At 56.7% G+C, this 15,790-nt stretch overlaps 1 protein-coding gene across 13 annotated transcripts in view; it reads right to left on the reverse strand.

Moving 5' to 3' along the window:
- Window positions 1-15,790, reverse strand: part of CACNA1G (calcium voltage-gated channel subunit alpha1 G) — a 62,524-nt gene that overhangs the window by 22,476 nt on the left and 24,258 nt on the right. For 7 of the 13 annotated variants that reach the window (XM_018064866.1, XM_018064869.1, XM_018064867.1 and 4 more), the window contains exons 10-20: window positions 10,413-10,564; window positions 9,422-9,607; window positions 9,209-9,323; window positions 8,973-9,128; window positions 6,115-6,183; window positions 4,592-4,676; window positions 4,316-4,509; window positions 3,021-3,452; window positions 2,198-2,298; window positions 1,874-1,997; window positions 68-136 (exon numbers count right to left, since the gene is read on the reverse strand). In XM_018064866.1, the coding sequence (XP_017920355.1) occupies window positions 68-136; window positions 1,874-1,997; window positions 2,198-2,298; window positions 3,021-3,452; window positions 4,316-4,509; window positions 4,592-4,676; window positions 6,115-6,183; window positions 8,973-9,128; window positions 9,209-9,323; window positions 9,422-9,607; window positions 10,413-10,564 (1,683 nt within the window). The remainder of the gene's footprint in view (window positions 1-67; window positions 137-1,873; window positions 1,998-2,197; window positions 2,299-3,020; window positions 3,453-4,315; window positions 4,510-4,591; window positions 4,677-6,114; window positions 6,184-8,972; window positions 9,129-9,208; window positions 9,324-9,421; window positions 9,608-10,412; window positions 10,565-15,790) is intronic. The other 6 variants (XR_001919725.1, XM_018064871.1, XM_018064868.1 and 3 more) reach the window with 1 other exon arrangement.

A 15,790-nucleotide genomic window follows, 5' to 3' on the forward strand; every position in this document is an offset into this window, starting at 1 on the left:
TCCCCCCAACAGCCGGGAACCAGATGGCTTCCATCCAATGCTGACCGCCCCCCGCCCCCCACATCACCTTCACTGTCATCTCAGCCAGAAAGACTGCGGTGAAGATGTAATTGGAGAGGGTCAGGAAAATTCGTTCCTGTAAAAGAGAGCAGGCAGGTATTGCCAGCGGGACCCCCTCTGTGGGCCAGGTCTGCTCTGCGCGCAGAAGCCAGGAGCTGCCTTCAGTGTTTAACTCGGAACAACCACCCCCCACTCTCCTCAACATGCAATCTCCTCCCTGCTCTCCCATTGTCCCTCAAACACACACGCGCACACACACACACACACACACGGAGCCAGCGTCAAGCCCCTTGACTCGCTCAGAGCTCTGAGCACAGTCCCACTCCTGCCCCCTGCCTCCTGGAGTTGCCTTGAGGGAAAGTGATTCCCACCACAGTGCTGTCTTCTGAGCCCCAGCGCTCAGGCCCTATTCACTGATTCCTTTCTTAAAACTGGAGCAGCGTTTAGCTTGATCTCTCGATGCTCCATCCTACTCGTCCCTGCTCCACGTACTTGCTCTCCTGCTGTGTGCCCCAGAAATGGAGCCGCAGGGCAAGATGGGGGCCTGAGTACAGGCTGTGCATCCCCAGGCACCACATTTATGCCAAGCATAGCGGGAGGCTGGGCAGGAAAGAAGGCGGCCCAATCCCCTGATATCTGTGAGCTGATTCCATCGTTGTGTGGCCAAGAGAGGGGTGTAGAGAGCTGGAGAGGCAGCGGGTAAAGTGTGTCAGAGGGAGTGAGAAACAGGGAAAGGGGGAGAGGGAGAAGCATGTGACGGAGCTGGAGATGGAGGGGCTGAGTGGGAGGGTGGGGGAGAGACCCGCCACGGCGAGCTCTGAGGCAGGAGGCAGACGAGGGGGTCTGTGTGGCTGGCCGCCCTTACTGCACGCATACAGGCTCTCACCTATTCCCAGGCTGGCCCCTCCATTGCCCATTTCCCTCTGCCACCATCACCCCTTCCCACCGACCTGGCTGGAGCCCACCCTAATGGAAAACAGAAGCTCTGTAACGTTGAAATCCGAACAATGGTGTGGGAGGCCGCAAGGAGGACAGGGTCTACCTCCAAGTTGGTGGTTCAAGATGTCATGAGGGGGAAACAGAGCTCCCCACCTTTCTAGGCCTCATATCATTGCTGAGGGGGACAGGCTGTGATGCCAGCCGGGGGAGAGAGCTCCCAGGACTAGCCAGGCCCATCCTAAAGAAGCCAGGCCTGAAGGAGTGTGTCCACACACTCTGACCCGTGGCCTCTCCTCTCCTGAGGAGGCCTGGCAGGTGCAAAGCCAAGCATAACTGACCAACGCTCCCCAGAAGGCCCCTAAAATGCTACTTGTTTGTAACTTGGCAAGACCCAGAGGAGCAACGGACAGCTTCCCTCCCCTCTGGGGCACCACCCACAGGGCGGGCTGGGCAGGGTGCCTCCCCATCAGTGCACAGGTCCTGGTGAGAAGGAGACCCTTGACCAGTCAGACCAGCTAGGGCCAGGCTCACTGTTGGCATCACTGCAATACTCACTGACTCACGTACAGGCCTCACAAGCCCTGGCGCACAAGAAGGCAAACAGCAGCGGCAACAAAGCTTACTTTTGCCCAGGCTAGGAGCAAGCCCCCCAGCTGGCTGCTTTTCCACAGCAGGGAAACAGGTGAGGATACAGGAGGCATCCTGGGGTACCAGTTGCAAGGGTCAGAATCAGGGAGATTCCTGGCTCCTTGCTTCCGCATCTCTCTGGGCCTCCCTGCCTGCCTGGCTCGCTGCATGGGTACAAATCCTCTAACCTGGGAGGACAGGGCACCAAGCAGGCACTCAGCAACTGCCGCCAGCCCCAGTGACTCACAGCACTGTGGGGGTCGATCTTGGGGCGCTCCATGGCGATGGTGATACAGTTCAGGAAGATGATGACGAGGACCACGTGGTCGAACATCTTGTGGGTGATGATTCGGTGACACAGGAGGCGGAACCTGCTCCAAGACAGAGGCAAAGGCTGAGTGGGGGTAAAGCGGGATGGCAATGAGGGGCACTGCCCAGCCCCTACCCATCCTGGGCCCTCCCGGCCCGAGGCCCTGCTCTCACCCACCCCCATGTCAAGGGACACTTCTAGCATCCCTGGGACAGAGTCACAGGAGAATTACCCATGAGAAGGAGAGATCGGGGTGCTGACCTTGACTGAGGAGGGAAGATGTAGGCAGACCAAGAGTCTCGCTCCAGGCAGCAGGCAGGGAGCCGGGTTCGGACCCACGCCCTTATCCGTTCTGCTTTGCTCTGTGGAAGGATGGCCCGGGGAGTGAGCAGAGCCAGGTCTCCAAGGTCCTGATCCCTCACTCCTCAGTAGCTCCGTGGCCCTCACTCCTAGTCTGCTCTCTCCACTCCGGCCCAGCCCCCTTCCTGCCTTCCCTCCTTCCCTCCCCACTGCTTGGAATTATCAAACATTGTCCCCATCACAGCTGTCTGTTCAAAGACACACCTGGGATGAGGAGACACTCGCCCCTTCTCATGTGCTAACCCTGAGGTCCCAGGTCCCTGAGCCCCATCCCCGGGGTTAAAGGTGGTGGTGAGAGGGCTGGGGAAAAGGTGAATGGATAAAAGTGGTGTGAAATCAAGGCTTGTGATGAGGTCGATATAAGAGAGGGGACAGAGGAGGGCATCAGTTTGGAGAGATGAGTGATGGGTCTTTCTGAGTCACGGGGGAGGGCCATGAAAGATTCATACACATCTGCCTGAAGTCATTCTTATCCAACAAGGACGCAGAGCTGCAGCCCCAGGCATGATGAGGATCTGGGGCTTGGTGGGGTGGGCGGAGGGACAAAGGGGCTGCTTGGAGCTTGGCTTCAGAGCGGATACCCCTTGAGATCCCTTGAGCGTGATGGTAACTGCCTGAATGCCAAACAACTGGGAGGGAGCTGTCCAGTCCTGCACCAGGTCAGGCACAGCTCCCCTCACTCAAAGTCAGGGGTGAGAGGTCACTGTGCCCACAGGGGCCTCACCAAGTTGCCCTCGTCATCACCATCGTCTCCATCCAGTGGGGGGTCATCGGGCCGCACAGCCTGACTCAGGCGTCCCAGGGCCGAATTGCCGTTGCAGTCCTGGTGCTCAGAGGCTGAGCTGCGGCCGCTGGCTGTGCGGTACAGCCCGGGAACCTGCAGTGTGTCCGGTAGGTCAAAGGAGCTCTTAGCTTCCCTCTCCAGGGAGCCCCTGTGGCGGCGGTCACTGCCCGCTGGGCTAGTGCGCTCCTCTTCCGAGCTCTCCTCCTCATCCTGGCTCTCCCGGCCCTCACCCGACAACAAGGACCTCCGCTCCCCACTTGGGCTCCTTCGCTTCAGGCTGGGGGCACGGCCCAGGCTGTTCCTGCTGGAGCGCCTGCTCGTCCAGCTGCTTGCTGCACTCCAGGGACTGTGTGGGGAACTGCGGACACTTGGCTGAGGAGTGAACAGACGAGAGATTGGTCTGAGCCACAGCTTCGTGGCCCCACACCCCCTCACATTCATCCTGGCTCCTGTGAGCCTCTTGGCATCACATTGCTATAGAAGTGTGAGCAGGGGCCCCAGACCTGGATGCCGGGATTCACACCAGCTGTGTGACCTTAGGCAAGTCACTAAACCTTTCTGTGCCTCAGTTGCTCATCTGTGAAAGACATGACCTTAGCACCTATCCCTCGTTTAGTTGTGTGGCAGGATAAAATCACAGTAACAGCTTGGGCCCTGACACCGACCGCCCGGACTGAAATGCTGGCTCTGTCCTCTGCTCATTGTGGCGCTCCCCACAGTTCACCCTGGTAATCTGAGACTCAGGTCCCCATCTGTAAAATGGGGCTAATATTGGTACCTACCAGAGGGTTGCTGTGAGGATTACATGCTTTTATTAATAGAACACTTATAAGCAATGTCTAGAACAGTGTCTGGCACAGAATCAGTATCTGGATGGGCTTTGCGGTTATTAAGATGAGGTCTTGAGGAGGTATGCTATGCTCTGCTACGCTGAGTGGCTGCAGTCATGTCCGACTCTTTGTGACCTTAGGGACTTAGAGAGGTAAGGACCTCCCATTTTACGGAGGAGTCTCAGAGGCTGAGTCTTACCCCCAAGGACACTTGGGAAACAGAAGTAGAGCTAGAACACCGCTCCTTGGTCCTCAAGGTCAGGGCTCTGGCGTCCGCCTAGATGTCCAGCCCTACTAACACCCAGGGCCTCGTCTAGCCCGTGATCCAGAGGCTGTCCCCCTGGGCCCGCCAGTTCCACCTCTTTTCCCTCCTGACCCCTGTACAACTCCCACTGCACCCCCTACCGGTGACTTCATCTCGTGGGGTGCTCCTGGCTCAGCCGACCCACTGCTGCTGGTGCGGCGGGAGGGAGGGCCCAGAACCTCGGCCAGGCCACTGCTGGAGCTTTTGGGCAATGACATGGGCGTGGCAGCCGTGTGGATGATGAGCGGTGGTAACAAGCTCCTCCGCAGCTCCGGGTGCTCTCCCAGAGACACCACTGCAGGGGAGAGAGGGTGAGACCCTGAGTCCACTCAAGGCTGGCCAAGAACCAGGGCCTGTACCTGCAGAGAGATACTCACAGGCCAAGCGCTTCTTCCTGTCCCCATCACCATCCAGGCTGGGTGAGAAGAAATCAGGCTCCGACTCCGACTTGGTGGCATCTCCCTAGAGTGGGAGAGCAGCAGGCTATTAGGAACCTGGCCCGGAAGCGGTTAGTGGGATGGACCAAGGTCTCCCTGTCTTCACACACACACACCACAGAGAGGCCACAAGGAACCAGCCACCACGGCACGAGGCATGCACTGGCTCAGACCAGACCCCCCAGGCGCGGGGCCTAGGCCTCCCAAGGGCCCCTGTCACCCCAGAGAAGGCTGGGCTGTCTCCAGAACCCACAGCACAGCTCTCCTGGCTCGGACTGGCTCAAGAAGGGCCGAGGGGACAGGGGATAGTCCAGCGGGTGGGTGGCACAGGTCAGAGGGAGCTGGGAGCCTGAGTGAAGTGGTCACAAGGGCCTCAATTCCAAAGGCCACTGTGCCCTCTGCTTTCCCTCCATGACTGCCCTCCCCTGAGCCTCAGACCCGAGGACCCCAGAGAGAAATCGAAGGACCCCAGACAGAGCCGTTCAGCCCAAGGGATGTTCTCTACTTCTTTCCTCCTTCTTCCCAAAGACCCACCTCCTACCCTGGCCCCATTTTTACCTCTCTCCCTGTCTCTGGGACAGTTTTTTTCTTCCTCCTTAGCAGGTCAGTAGGTTCCCCAGTAATTACACATTTCTCCTTAAGAAGTTATTAAGAAATACTTGATTGCTACTTTTGATAAGGACATAAATATTGCGTAATTGGCATCTCAGGGGATCATTTTCATTAACTCAGTTTACATCCCTAACGAGGCCTTTAATTATCAAGTGGGATCTCCAGGGGGCTGCTCAGCATGCACAGTACCGTGGAGTCCCATGGGAACCCTGGCTTTGCCCCGAATTCTGGTGCCAGCGCAGGAGACAGCAGGGCACAGGCTCAGTGTGGCCAGAGGAGGAGGTGCCCCTGAGCACCTGCTGGCCCTCCCGGGCGGCCACCGGGCCAGAGACACAGAAGTCGATTGAAAATCCTGGTACATTCTGGCAAGAGGCACATTCACCACCACCCCCATCCTCCAAAGACTTCTCCTAAGATGTGGCAACTTGTGGGGTCTCCAACAGGAGCTTAAGGCAAGGAGGAGGAGAGAGATGGGGGCACTCGGTCTACGGCAGAGATCCTGACTCCACCGAGGCCCGACGACTCAGACTCTTCGGGGACCATGGCAGAGGCACGCACACGCGGTGCACCACGCACGTGCACACAGAGGATTCTAAGTCCCTTCCTTCTCCACTGGTCTGACGGGATGGATTGTGCCCTTTGCTGGTGAACAGGGCAGAGGCAAGGAGGCCCTCCCTTCAGTGTCCTCAAGGGGGAAGGGACTTAAAATCAAAGCAAACCTCACGACACCAAGGACCACCACAGCCACCACAGGTTGCACAGCAGCTGAGCGTGAACACAAGCACAGACACGGAGGCAGAGTGGGGGGCACAGGGCACCGGGGGCATGCCGACTCATGATCGCATACCTACCCCCTGGGAGTCGACAGGCAGCTGAATACAGCTTAACTGTCCACTCGCATCTTCCCGTTTGCTGATTTCCTACAGGGAGAGGGGAGGCAGGGGACGGGCACTGGTCACAGGCGCCCGGCTTTCAAACAGCAGCAGTGTTGAAAGAGGAGGAGGAAACGGATGGGTGGAAACCCAGCAGTGGGGGAAATGAGACATGGGGCAAGAGAGGAGAAGAAAGGGGACAGAAGGGTCTTCCGGAATTCAACCACAGGCCCTGGAGCCAGAATGAATCTGAAGGGTGAGGGCAGAGGCCACAGAGATGGGAACAAGGAAAGGGAAGGAGACTGAGCCCCCAGTAACCCTAATAATAACAGCTACCATTCACTGGGGGTGTGCCAGGCATCACGAAACTGCTCCATTAACACTAGCTTACCCAGGTGAGAAGGAGGTACAGCTAGCACCATCTCACAGGAAGCATCTGAGGTTTAGAGAAGTCAAAAAAATCTGCCCCACATGATACAGAGAATAAGAGATGCATCTGGGCCTTTTACCTGAGTCTCTAGCTCACCTCTCACTGGCTCTGAAGCAGCAGGCATGGAGGGCGGGAAGGAGGAGTGGATGGAACGCAGAGGTGGGGGAGGAGCCCAAAGACCAGGCGCAAGGACAGGCCTCCTAACTGTAACTCTGCCCCCTGCATCAGCATGCTCCTACTGAGAGGGCACGTGGCAGACAACACTAGGATGATGGCTACGAGGTTGTTTGATATCAATTAATGGCCTCACACAGGGCCTGCTGTCTGTTCATTCAATTAAGTGTGCAGATGATAAATACTCAGGGATTCAGGGCGCTGCCCCCTGCAAGTTGGAAAGTCAACAACCCAGCTGGCTCAGACTCCTAGGCTACTTTCTCCTACGTCTTGGCAGGGTGGCAAGCCCAGCAAGGGGTGACCCTTGAGGCCTCTTGCTGATGACGGCCAACAAAATGGGGGTGGCCACTGCCTCCACTGAGGTAGGTTGCCTCCTTGGTAAAAAAAACAGGTCATTGCAATAGCAAAAGCCAACCTCTTCTGCCAGATTTTGGGGTGCCCTCAGAGCCACAAGTGTGCCTCTGAAAATTCCATGCAGTTGAGGGCAGGTGTCTCTGCAGGTGTCCAGGTCACTGGCATTGAGTGTCCAACCTCCGCACTGACCCAGGGGTTTATAGGATAGACAGTGAGTAGCTGACTTAGCTCCTCACATGGGCATTTCAGGGCCATGCTGCTGCCCACCCCCACGAAGAGGTTGATCTTGAAATCCTTTCTCCATCCCACCCCAGACCCAAAGCATTACACCCTGAGTAAGACCCTCTCCTAGGCACTTGTGGAGGAGGGTATGGCCCCAGACCCTGGGGAAACCCTCATGCTGGGACAGCCACAAGCCCTCAGGAGGGCCAGAGTGACTAGGCCAGGCCCCAAGGCCAGACTGCTCTCCATTCCCACAGGCAGACTTTGTTGCTGCCTAGCAACCAGGCCAGTTCCACAGCTCTCAGTTTAACAAGGTGTCTGCTGGAAGGACTAGGAATGGGGAGGGGTGCCTGTACCAGGCATCTCCAGGACTGCCAAGACGGCTGAATGGCCACTTGAAGGAGGGAAATAGGCTTGGGATGTTTTCTATTTCCATAGAGTTCCACAGGAATTTTTCTGAAGGAATCTTAGCTGTCAGGAGCTGCGGTTTGGAAGACACTGAAGGACCACTGTCCCCACTCAGCTCCTCCACCCACAGGCCAAAAGCAGTGGCCAAGTGGTGGGTCTCCATGTAGACCTTGACTCATAAGGAACACATTGACATCCTTAACCCTTTAGGCCACAGAGGGTTAATAAAGGTCCCATCCAAGGGAGAGTACCAATGTCCCTCCCTCCCATCAAGAGGCCCAGGCATCACCAAGGGTGGGGAGGAAATGCAACAACGGTTAACTATGGAACTCCAATGGGAGGACGCCGGCATGGGAGAGGCATACCCACACCTACATCCAGCCCAGCCCACAGGGAACAGCCCTCCCTCGCAAGGCTGGGAAGGAGTCAGAAAATAGACTTTTGTTTTTCCACCGTGTGCTGGATATTTATAGACCAGGCCGCAGCGGGAGCTTCCATCCGGGTCACCCGGAGAGAAATGGACCAAGAGCTTCTCCACACCCAACCTGGAGCATTTCTAGGTTGAGTCGACCTGCCCTGTGCAAGGTGCTGGGAAGCTGGGCTGGGCCTGGGGCTCGGGTAGGAAGAGCGGCTGAGCTGAGGGAGCAGAATGGTATGCAGCCCTTCAGGTGGAGACTGCGTCCTGGCAGGGCGAGGGTGGGATCAATGTAAATCAATATTAATTGATGATGCTGCCTATGACGAAAGTGATGGAGCCTGGGCTGGAAATAGGACGCTCATCTCTGCCATGCCCGCAGCTAATTGGGCTCATTTCTCAACCAGGGCAGCTCAGTTCTGCCCAGGCGCTGGTGCCATCTTCACCAGCTCAGCCAAAGCCCAGATGATTTGCATGCAAACTTCCCCCACCCTTCAGCTCAGATGGGTTCCTTCCAGATGTCGCCAAGCACACCTGTGCTCAGGGATCCAGCTGTCTGTGTGCCGACACTCATCTTGTCCAGCTCCCTGGGGTAGAGTCTAGCCAACTTTGTCGGGGAAGCCCACTCAGTAGCTCACCTGGGATCCAGGGATACTCCCCCCAACAACCACCCTGTCTCTCAAGTGCCAAGGGGCTGCCTGAAACTCAGAACCCCCCAGTCCTAGTCCCCCAGCCTGTCTGAAGGGCACTTCCTGCAGAACCTCCCAGGACACCGCCACTCCAGCAGTGCAGCCAATTCCTCCTGGAAGTGGACTGCTGCAGGCAGGGGGTTACCTCCGTTTGGAAGCCCTCCACTAGAATGGCAACGAGCAGGTTGAAGAGCACATAGTTGCCAAAGGTCATGAGGGCGATGAAGTAAAGGGCAGCCCAGGATGACGTGGAGGCCATTCCATTGTAGAGCACCTTGTTCCAGTCCTCCTGAGTCAGGATCTGTGGGCCGAGGAAGGGAGTCAGGGCCTTTACCGGGGCACCCCCACCACCCTGCCCACCCTCTCCTGTTGCCCTTGCACCTGAAAGACAGTGACTATGGCCCAGAGCAGGGAGTCAAAATTCTTCCGGTCCGGCAGCGTGTCCCCATCCCGCTCAGATGCAAATTTGCAGCCGAAGAGATGCATACCCAGGATGCTGAAGACACAGGAGCCGCAGGATGGGGGTCAGGGCCCCAGAAACCCCTGCCCCTCAGGCCCTCACCCCACTGGCACGGATGCCGCACCTGCCCTCACCTGAAGATGAAGATGAAGAGCATAAGCAGCATGCAGAAGGTGGCCACGTTGTCCATGGTCTTCATGAGCACCACGAGCTGCCGCTGCAGCGCCGGCAAGAAGCGCACCAGCTTCAGCACCCGCATCAGGCGGAAGGTCCGCAGCACCGACAGGCCGCCCCCCTGCTGGCCCACGATCTCCCACACGCTGCAAGGGGCGGGGGTGGGGCAGGAGCCAGAGCCTGAGCCTGAGGCCTCTGCATGCTCACCTCCCCCCCCCCACCCCACCCACTGGGAGGGCGCAGAAGCACCTGAGGGTCTGGCCTGGCCAGCACTGAGAAAGTGGGCTCTGAGGGAAACTTGGGTCTCTAGGCAGGAGCTCCAAGAGGCAAGGGTCAGGGTGACAGCTCCCTCCCTCCTGCTCTCCCCTCCGGGCCAGTCCTCTCCCTCCTTCAGCCAAAGCAACAGCCTCAAGTTATGGAATGTTTGCTTTGTTCTCTTCTAATGAAATCTAAAGCCAGTTCCAAAAAGCAATAAAGCAGTTCTTCTGGCCCAGGGCCTGAGGCAGGGGGGAACAGTGGAACACTTTCCCAAGGTCTTGGAAACCCTAAAGCAAGTTGCCAGCGTGTGCGACAGTCTCCAAGCACTTTGTAAGCAGGGACAGCTGGCTGGGCCTTACACCTCCTCCAACTCTGCTCCAAAGCCAACTCCCCAATCTTTGCCCACCCCAGACCTGCATGGGGTCAAGGACAAGGAGTGGAAATGAGAGCAGAGATTTCAGAGGAGCCTGGCCAAAGCAGATGGAAGACCACATTCTGTGCGAGCAAGGGAGGGCTGAGAAAGAGTGTGGTATGCACTGCGAGGGGCACAGAGAATCCCCAGCTAGGGGAGCAGGGGGCCTCTGGGTCAGTGGGGCCTGATTCCAGGCCCAGAGGAGCAGGGTGTGTGGCTCCTCACCCCAAGCTACCCTAAGGGCATTCCTCAGGCAAGAGAGAGCAGAGGGGCAGTCATACCTGATGACAACAATGACGCCGTCAAAGATGTTGTAGGGGTTCTTAATGTAGCCAAAGGGGCCATATACTAGCAGCTTCAGCAGCATCTCCAGGGCAAAGAGGCTGGTGAAGACGATGTTGCTGATTTCCAGGGCATTGGTGAGCTCCTCAGGCTAGAAGACAGGGTGGACCGTGAAGGAGCAGAGGCTTGTCCCTGAGCCCCTTGTCCCCATCCTCAAAAACATCTGGCCTTCCTACACATCCGGGAGCAGGGACAGCAAGCTAGGGGCTGAATGCTCGGGATAATGGGAGGACGCCCCCCAAAAGCATCCATAAGAAAATGCACTCGGGGTGGCCAGGGCACAAAGCCCCCAGCCCCTAGTTATTTTCAGCTGAGTCTCCGATCCTGGGGCCACAGGCTCGCTGGAGGCCTGTGCTGTGGGTTCCACCCACTTCCTACTGGGTGCTCCGAGACCCAGCCTGTCCTGTGCTGTCACGTCAGCTCAGCAGGCCCAGGCCAGCTGTGCACTGATGCTGGTGGACACCAGAAGGTGATTGCCAAGGCCTCATACACATATCCAGTCACACAGCCATACGCGAAGTCACATGTTCTCCACAATTACTCTGTGGACTTGGCAGCATTTTCTTGGACAACTGTTGGCAACATTATTTCCTTCCAGACACACACACACTGCATACACGTACACACAAAGACACACAAATGCATACATGCGCGCACACACACGTGCACACAAACAAGCATGTACATACAAACACACCAATGAGCAGATGGGAGATCCCCAAGAAAGATGTCACACATGATGAGGCACCTGGAGCTGCTCCCCGAGACTGGGACACCTGGGTTCATTCTCAGTCTATCCTGTCAAATCACTGTGTGACCTTTAGCAAGATCCTTAATCTCTCTGGTCAAATGCAAAACACCGGAAGTAATTAATACTCCTACCCAGGGTCTGGGATTAGGACAGCGAACACGTACTAGAGAGGTCATCAGACTTAATGACAAACTCTACTTCATCTGCTCTTCTAGCACAGAATATTAAGTGCCTCCTCCCTCTTAATATGGTGGCTCAGCGGCAAAGACTCTGCCTGCCATTGTAGGTGCCCCAGGAGTGCAGGGTCAATCCCCGGGTTGGGAAGATCCCCTGGAGGAGGAAATGGCAACCCACTCCAGTACTGCTGCTGAGATGATCCCATGGACAGAGGAGCCTGGCAGGCTATAGTCCATGGGGTCACAAAGAATCGGACATGACTGAGTGACTGAGCATCCCTCTTAATATTAAGTCCCTACCATATAATCCACCAGGCAGGCAAAAACATGCCAGCAATGCTCCCTGCCTGCGGGGAGTTCAGAGTCTAGCTGGAAACAAATCATACACACACGAAACAGTTGAATAACCACGAGAGGCCTTAGATGCTTTGGTGCCAAAATAAATTATCCAGATAGTAAATCCAGGAGTTCGGAGGAGAGAAGGTGACTGAGGAACACACTGGGAAAGCCTTAGCTGGGAGACAGCTCTTGAAATGAACTCTGAGGGTGAATGGGGTCTCTCCAGGCAGAGAGGAGGGGAAGGCATCACAGGGCTGAGGACAGGGAACGAGCCATGTCAGGGGAGAAAGGGAGGCTCAATCTGGTTGATGACTGAAGCTCCAGGGTGAAATATGATTGGCTCAGTGGAGCCTACTGCCCACCTGATGAGGTGTTTTGATCACCCTCAAAGCCCAAGGTGCATACTAGCTACCCTAGAAGTTTGAATAAATAACCAGTGAAGTCCTTAGTCCATCAGATACCTCCCCCTGTTTACCCAGCTGCCTCATCTGGCCAGCTGCCCAGGTAGATCACCCAAGCATGGAGTCAGGCCCTGGGTACCACCAAATATATCTTCATAATCCAAATCTACGCAGCCAGCCTGGGTGAGAAGTGGGAGAGGTGGTAGGCTGGGCCTTCTGATTGGCAGGTGAGGGGCATTTGAGAGGTCAGTGGCTTCTCAGAAGGAGAGAAGTTTTCAGCCCACGCATGGATTCTCTCCAGAGAGGTCTGGGGAGCTGAGCCAGGGTCAGCTGGCAGGGCCGAGAGCCAGCTGTCCAGAGACAGATTAAGTGTCACGTTGCCCCAGCAGATCTCAGGTGAGAGTTTGCCCCCCAGACTGTGGGTGGGGGCAGTGCCACCTGACTTAGCCAGTGGGGTCACAGAGGACCACAGCACAGGGAAAGGGGCCACAGTCAGGACAGCTAAAGCCCAGGGCTCAGGCCCCCCTGGGACTAAGTGGATCGCCCACCTTCTGCTCCCAAGTCCAGTCTGTCGGGAAGCTGTGGTCAGCGAACCTGCCTCTCTGTCACTCTGCCACCTACCCAGTTGTCCATTCTTGGATTTGATAAAGATGGTAAGCGCAGGCCACATGGGTACGACGCTCTGTGGGTCTCACCTTGTACCATGCACACAACAACCTTCCCTTCCACATCTTGCAGATAAGCGCAAGAGGCCAAAAGATGATGCACGGCCAGTGCAAAGTCACAGGATGGGGAGAGTGGGAGTGGGATCCATTCCCACCCTACTCTGACTCCAACAAGAGTAGACAGACAGGATCCAGAGGTGACAGTGAGGGGCTCATGAATCCAGACACATGGACGGACTGAATACGTAAAGTGTCTTCTTTGGTATATAAGTTATATTCCACATGAATGCAGAGGCATTAATAAAGAACAAGTCTGAAAGTATAACTGAGGCACACACATATAATGGGTATAGTTTAGAGCATATAAGTTAACCACAAAAAAAAGCCACCGAAGACAAAACTTACTAAAATGGTGAAAACATGATAGCTTTTGGTATTATGTATTTACTTCATTAGTGAATCTGTGAAGTACAACCAGGTGTGTAGGGAGAGGGATGTTCTCACTGTTTCTTGATGTTGTCTACAGGGCTGGCGGCAGTCTGTACCTGAGGGCTCACAGATAACGCACAGACACACACACTCCTGCCAGCACCCCAACCTAGAGCCTCATCAGAAGGGTGGTGCAGGCTCCCCAAAGGCCTGTGTCACCGCTCTCCTCGAGGGGTGGTGGCAAAGGCGGGAGCTCCAGCCTGCCCAGCCAGGAGGCTCCAGGACTGAAGGGGCAGGTAGGAAGGAGGGCCTGGTTGGCACCCTCCCCTGGCCTAAACTTGTTCTCCTCCGTGCACAAACTTATGGGCAACGCCCATTCCCTCCCAGGGCACCGAATTCCCTGTGACCCATGGGAAAAAGCGCTCTTTTCTCAGACAGCCAGGTCTGCCCAAGTTACTAAATCAGAAGCTGGGAATGTTCTGCAAATGCAGGACGAGGACGCAGAGACACAATCTTAGCAACACCGTTGCCCCAGGGACCAGAGCCGTGATCACAGTCACTGCAGCTGCAAAGGGACAGAGAGGAAGCCAACTCTGACTAGTGCCCTGCACCGCTAAGCCCTTCCTCCCGGAGGTCCGTTTCCTCCCTGCTCACACCAGAAAAGGGAGGGATGTAGGCTTCCTTGACGGCAAGGAGGCTGAGGTTCCGAGATGTGGTGCCTTGATGGAGGTCACATCGTGCGCTTAGAAAGGCCCACCTGCACTTGCCTCCACATCTCTCCAGGCTGCCGCCCCGCACACACCCAGACCACCGGCACAAACTCATACAAGCCCCTCTGGCTGCCAGGAAGTCCTTTTTCTGCTCTAGACTGCATCCTCCCTCCTGTTTAAGGAGGTCAAGGCCCAGTGGGGGTTTCTGCACAGGGAGGCCAGGCAGCTTGAGGTTCTCACCCAGAGGCCCCAGGCTCTTCTCTATGTGGCGCTAACTGTATATCTCCCATCTCCCAGTGCTTCCCCTCCCCTTAGCCTGTCAGCCTGGAGTAACTGGACCCCAGGTAAGCTGCTCAATACTTCCCAGCACCAGGACTCCCCTGAAACCCAGAGCACCTTTATCCACTAACCCTTAAAGTCCCCATGGTGTGTGCAACCCTGCTAAGAGGTGGGGCTAAACCTGAATGCAGGAGGCCTGCCAACTCGGAGACTTTCCACTTGGGTGACCCAGGCAAGTCCTTAACCTTGCTGGTTCCCAGTGGCCTCTTCTATTAAACAGGGTAACACCCCTTTGTGGCAAGGCTGCTCCGCCCTGTGGAAACACCCAGGCCAGAATCCTGCTCTACTGGCCCCATGGGCACTGACAGCAGTCCTCACATGTGGTAGAACAGAGTGCCTGCAGTCTGAAGCTAAGCACCATGTGGAGGCAGACACCAGAAGGGCCCCAGGAACTCAAGCCAGCTGAGGTCAGTGGGCCAGTGGGGAGAAGGCAGTGGGAGGAGAACTCCCATGGAAGGTATCCCCGGCTGCCAGGGGGCGTGAGCAAAGGAGCAGAGGAAGGAATGTGCAGGGCATCCTCCAGGACAGAGGATCCAGTGTCTGCCCTGGTCAGAGGGTGGGAGGGGCCTCTGGGCATCAAGGCTGCCAGGTGGGCAGGGCCAGCCAGAATGGCCTTGACTCTGCTCCATGACTTGCCTCAGGCTGGACTTGCCTCTGCCCATGATCTTCTGGGGGGAGGGAGGAGGTGTGCAAAATGGTATATTAAGAAGATTAGGCCACTGCAGCAGTGGCAGCCTGCGGATGGCTTGGAGTGACGAAGAGGCTGCGAGCGATTAGGGGATACTGCAGCGGTCCAGGCGGGAGGCCTGAAAGCCGGCTCTGACAGACAGGGATGTGCCTTTCGCAGGGAGGGTGCAGGCAGGGACAAGCCCAACCAGAACTGAGGGGAGTCACTCTGGCCCTGCCAGATCCTCATCCCCTGCCTCCTCTGAGGCCACCTGTTCCCGGGACCCTGGAGTCTCTGCTCCCCAGGTCTGGCTCCTCGGCTCACCTCACCTCTGTTTTTGACAGTTCTGTGCCACTTTCACAGTCAAAAGAGGTGGTGCAGGTGGGCCGCAGCGACGGGGCAAGGGCCACTGGGTCAGCGGGACCTCACCCCTTCTCCTCCTCCAAGGAGGTGTGGGAAGTCAGGGGACGCCTGGGCAGCAGGAGGTTGCTAGGAGACCTCACAGGCCTCATCACACAGATCACGGCCTTGCTCGTCATCGTCCCCCTGGGGGGGCCTCCCAGCATGCTTTCTAGCCCTTCTAGGCCCCCTTGTTAGGTGGCATTGTGGTTCAGCACCTCACAACCTGAGACGACTTCAGTCTCTCCCCATGGTCTCCTGTCAGCTCCCCAGAGCCACCCCAGGGGGACACTCAAGCTAAGCAGGCACAGGACACCCACAGTGCTCACTCGGCCTGAGAGTCAGCCCGAGCTTCTGTGACTTAAACTTTTGAAGCTATGGTCCCTGCCCCTCATTCGGCTGTGCCACCGCTCTATCCAGTTGTGGTGGGCCATCTAAAGG

The sequence above is a fragment of the Capra hircus genome, chromosome 19 (assembly GCF_001704415.2).
Source record: "Capra hircus breed San Clemente chromosome 19, ASM170441v1, whole genome shotgun sequence".
Taxonomy (NCBI): domain Eukaryota; kingdom Metazoa; phylum Chordata; class Mammalia; order Artiodactyla; family Bovidae; genus Capra; species Capra hircus.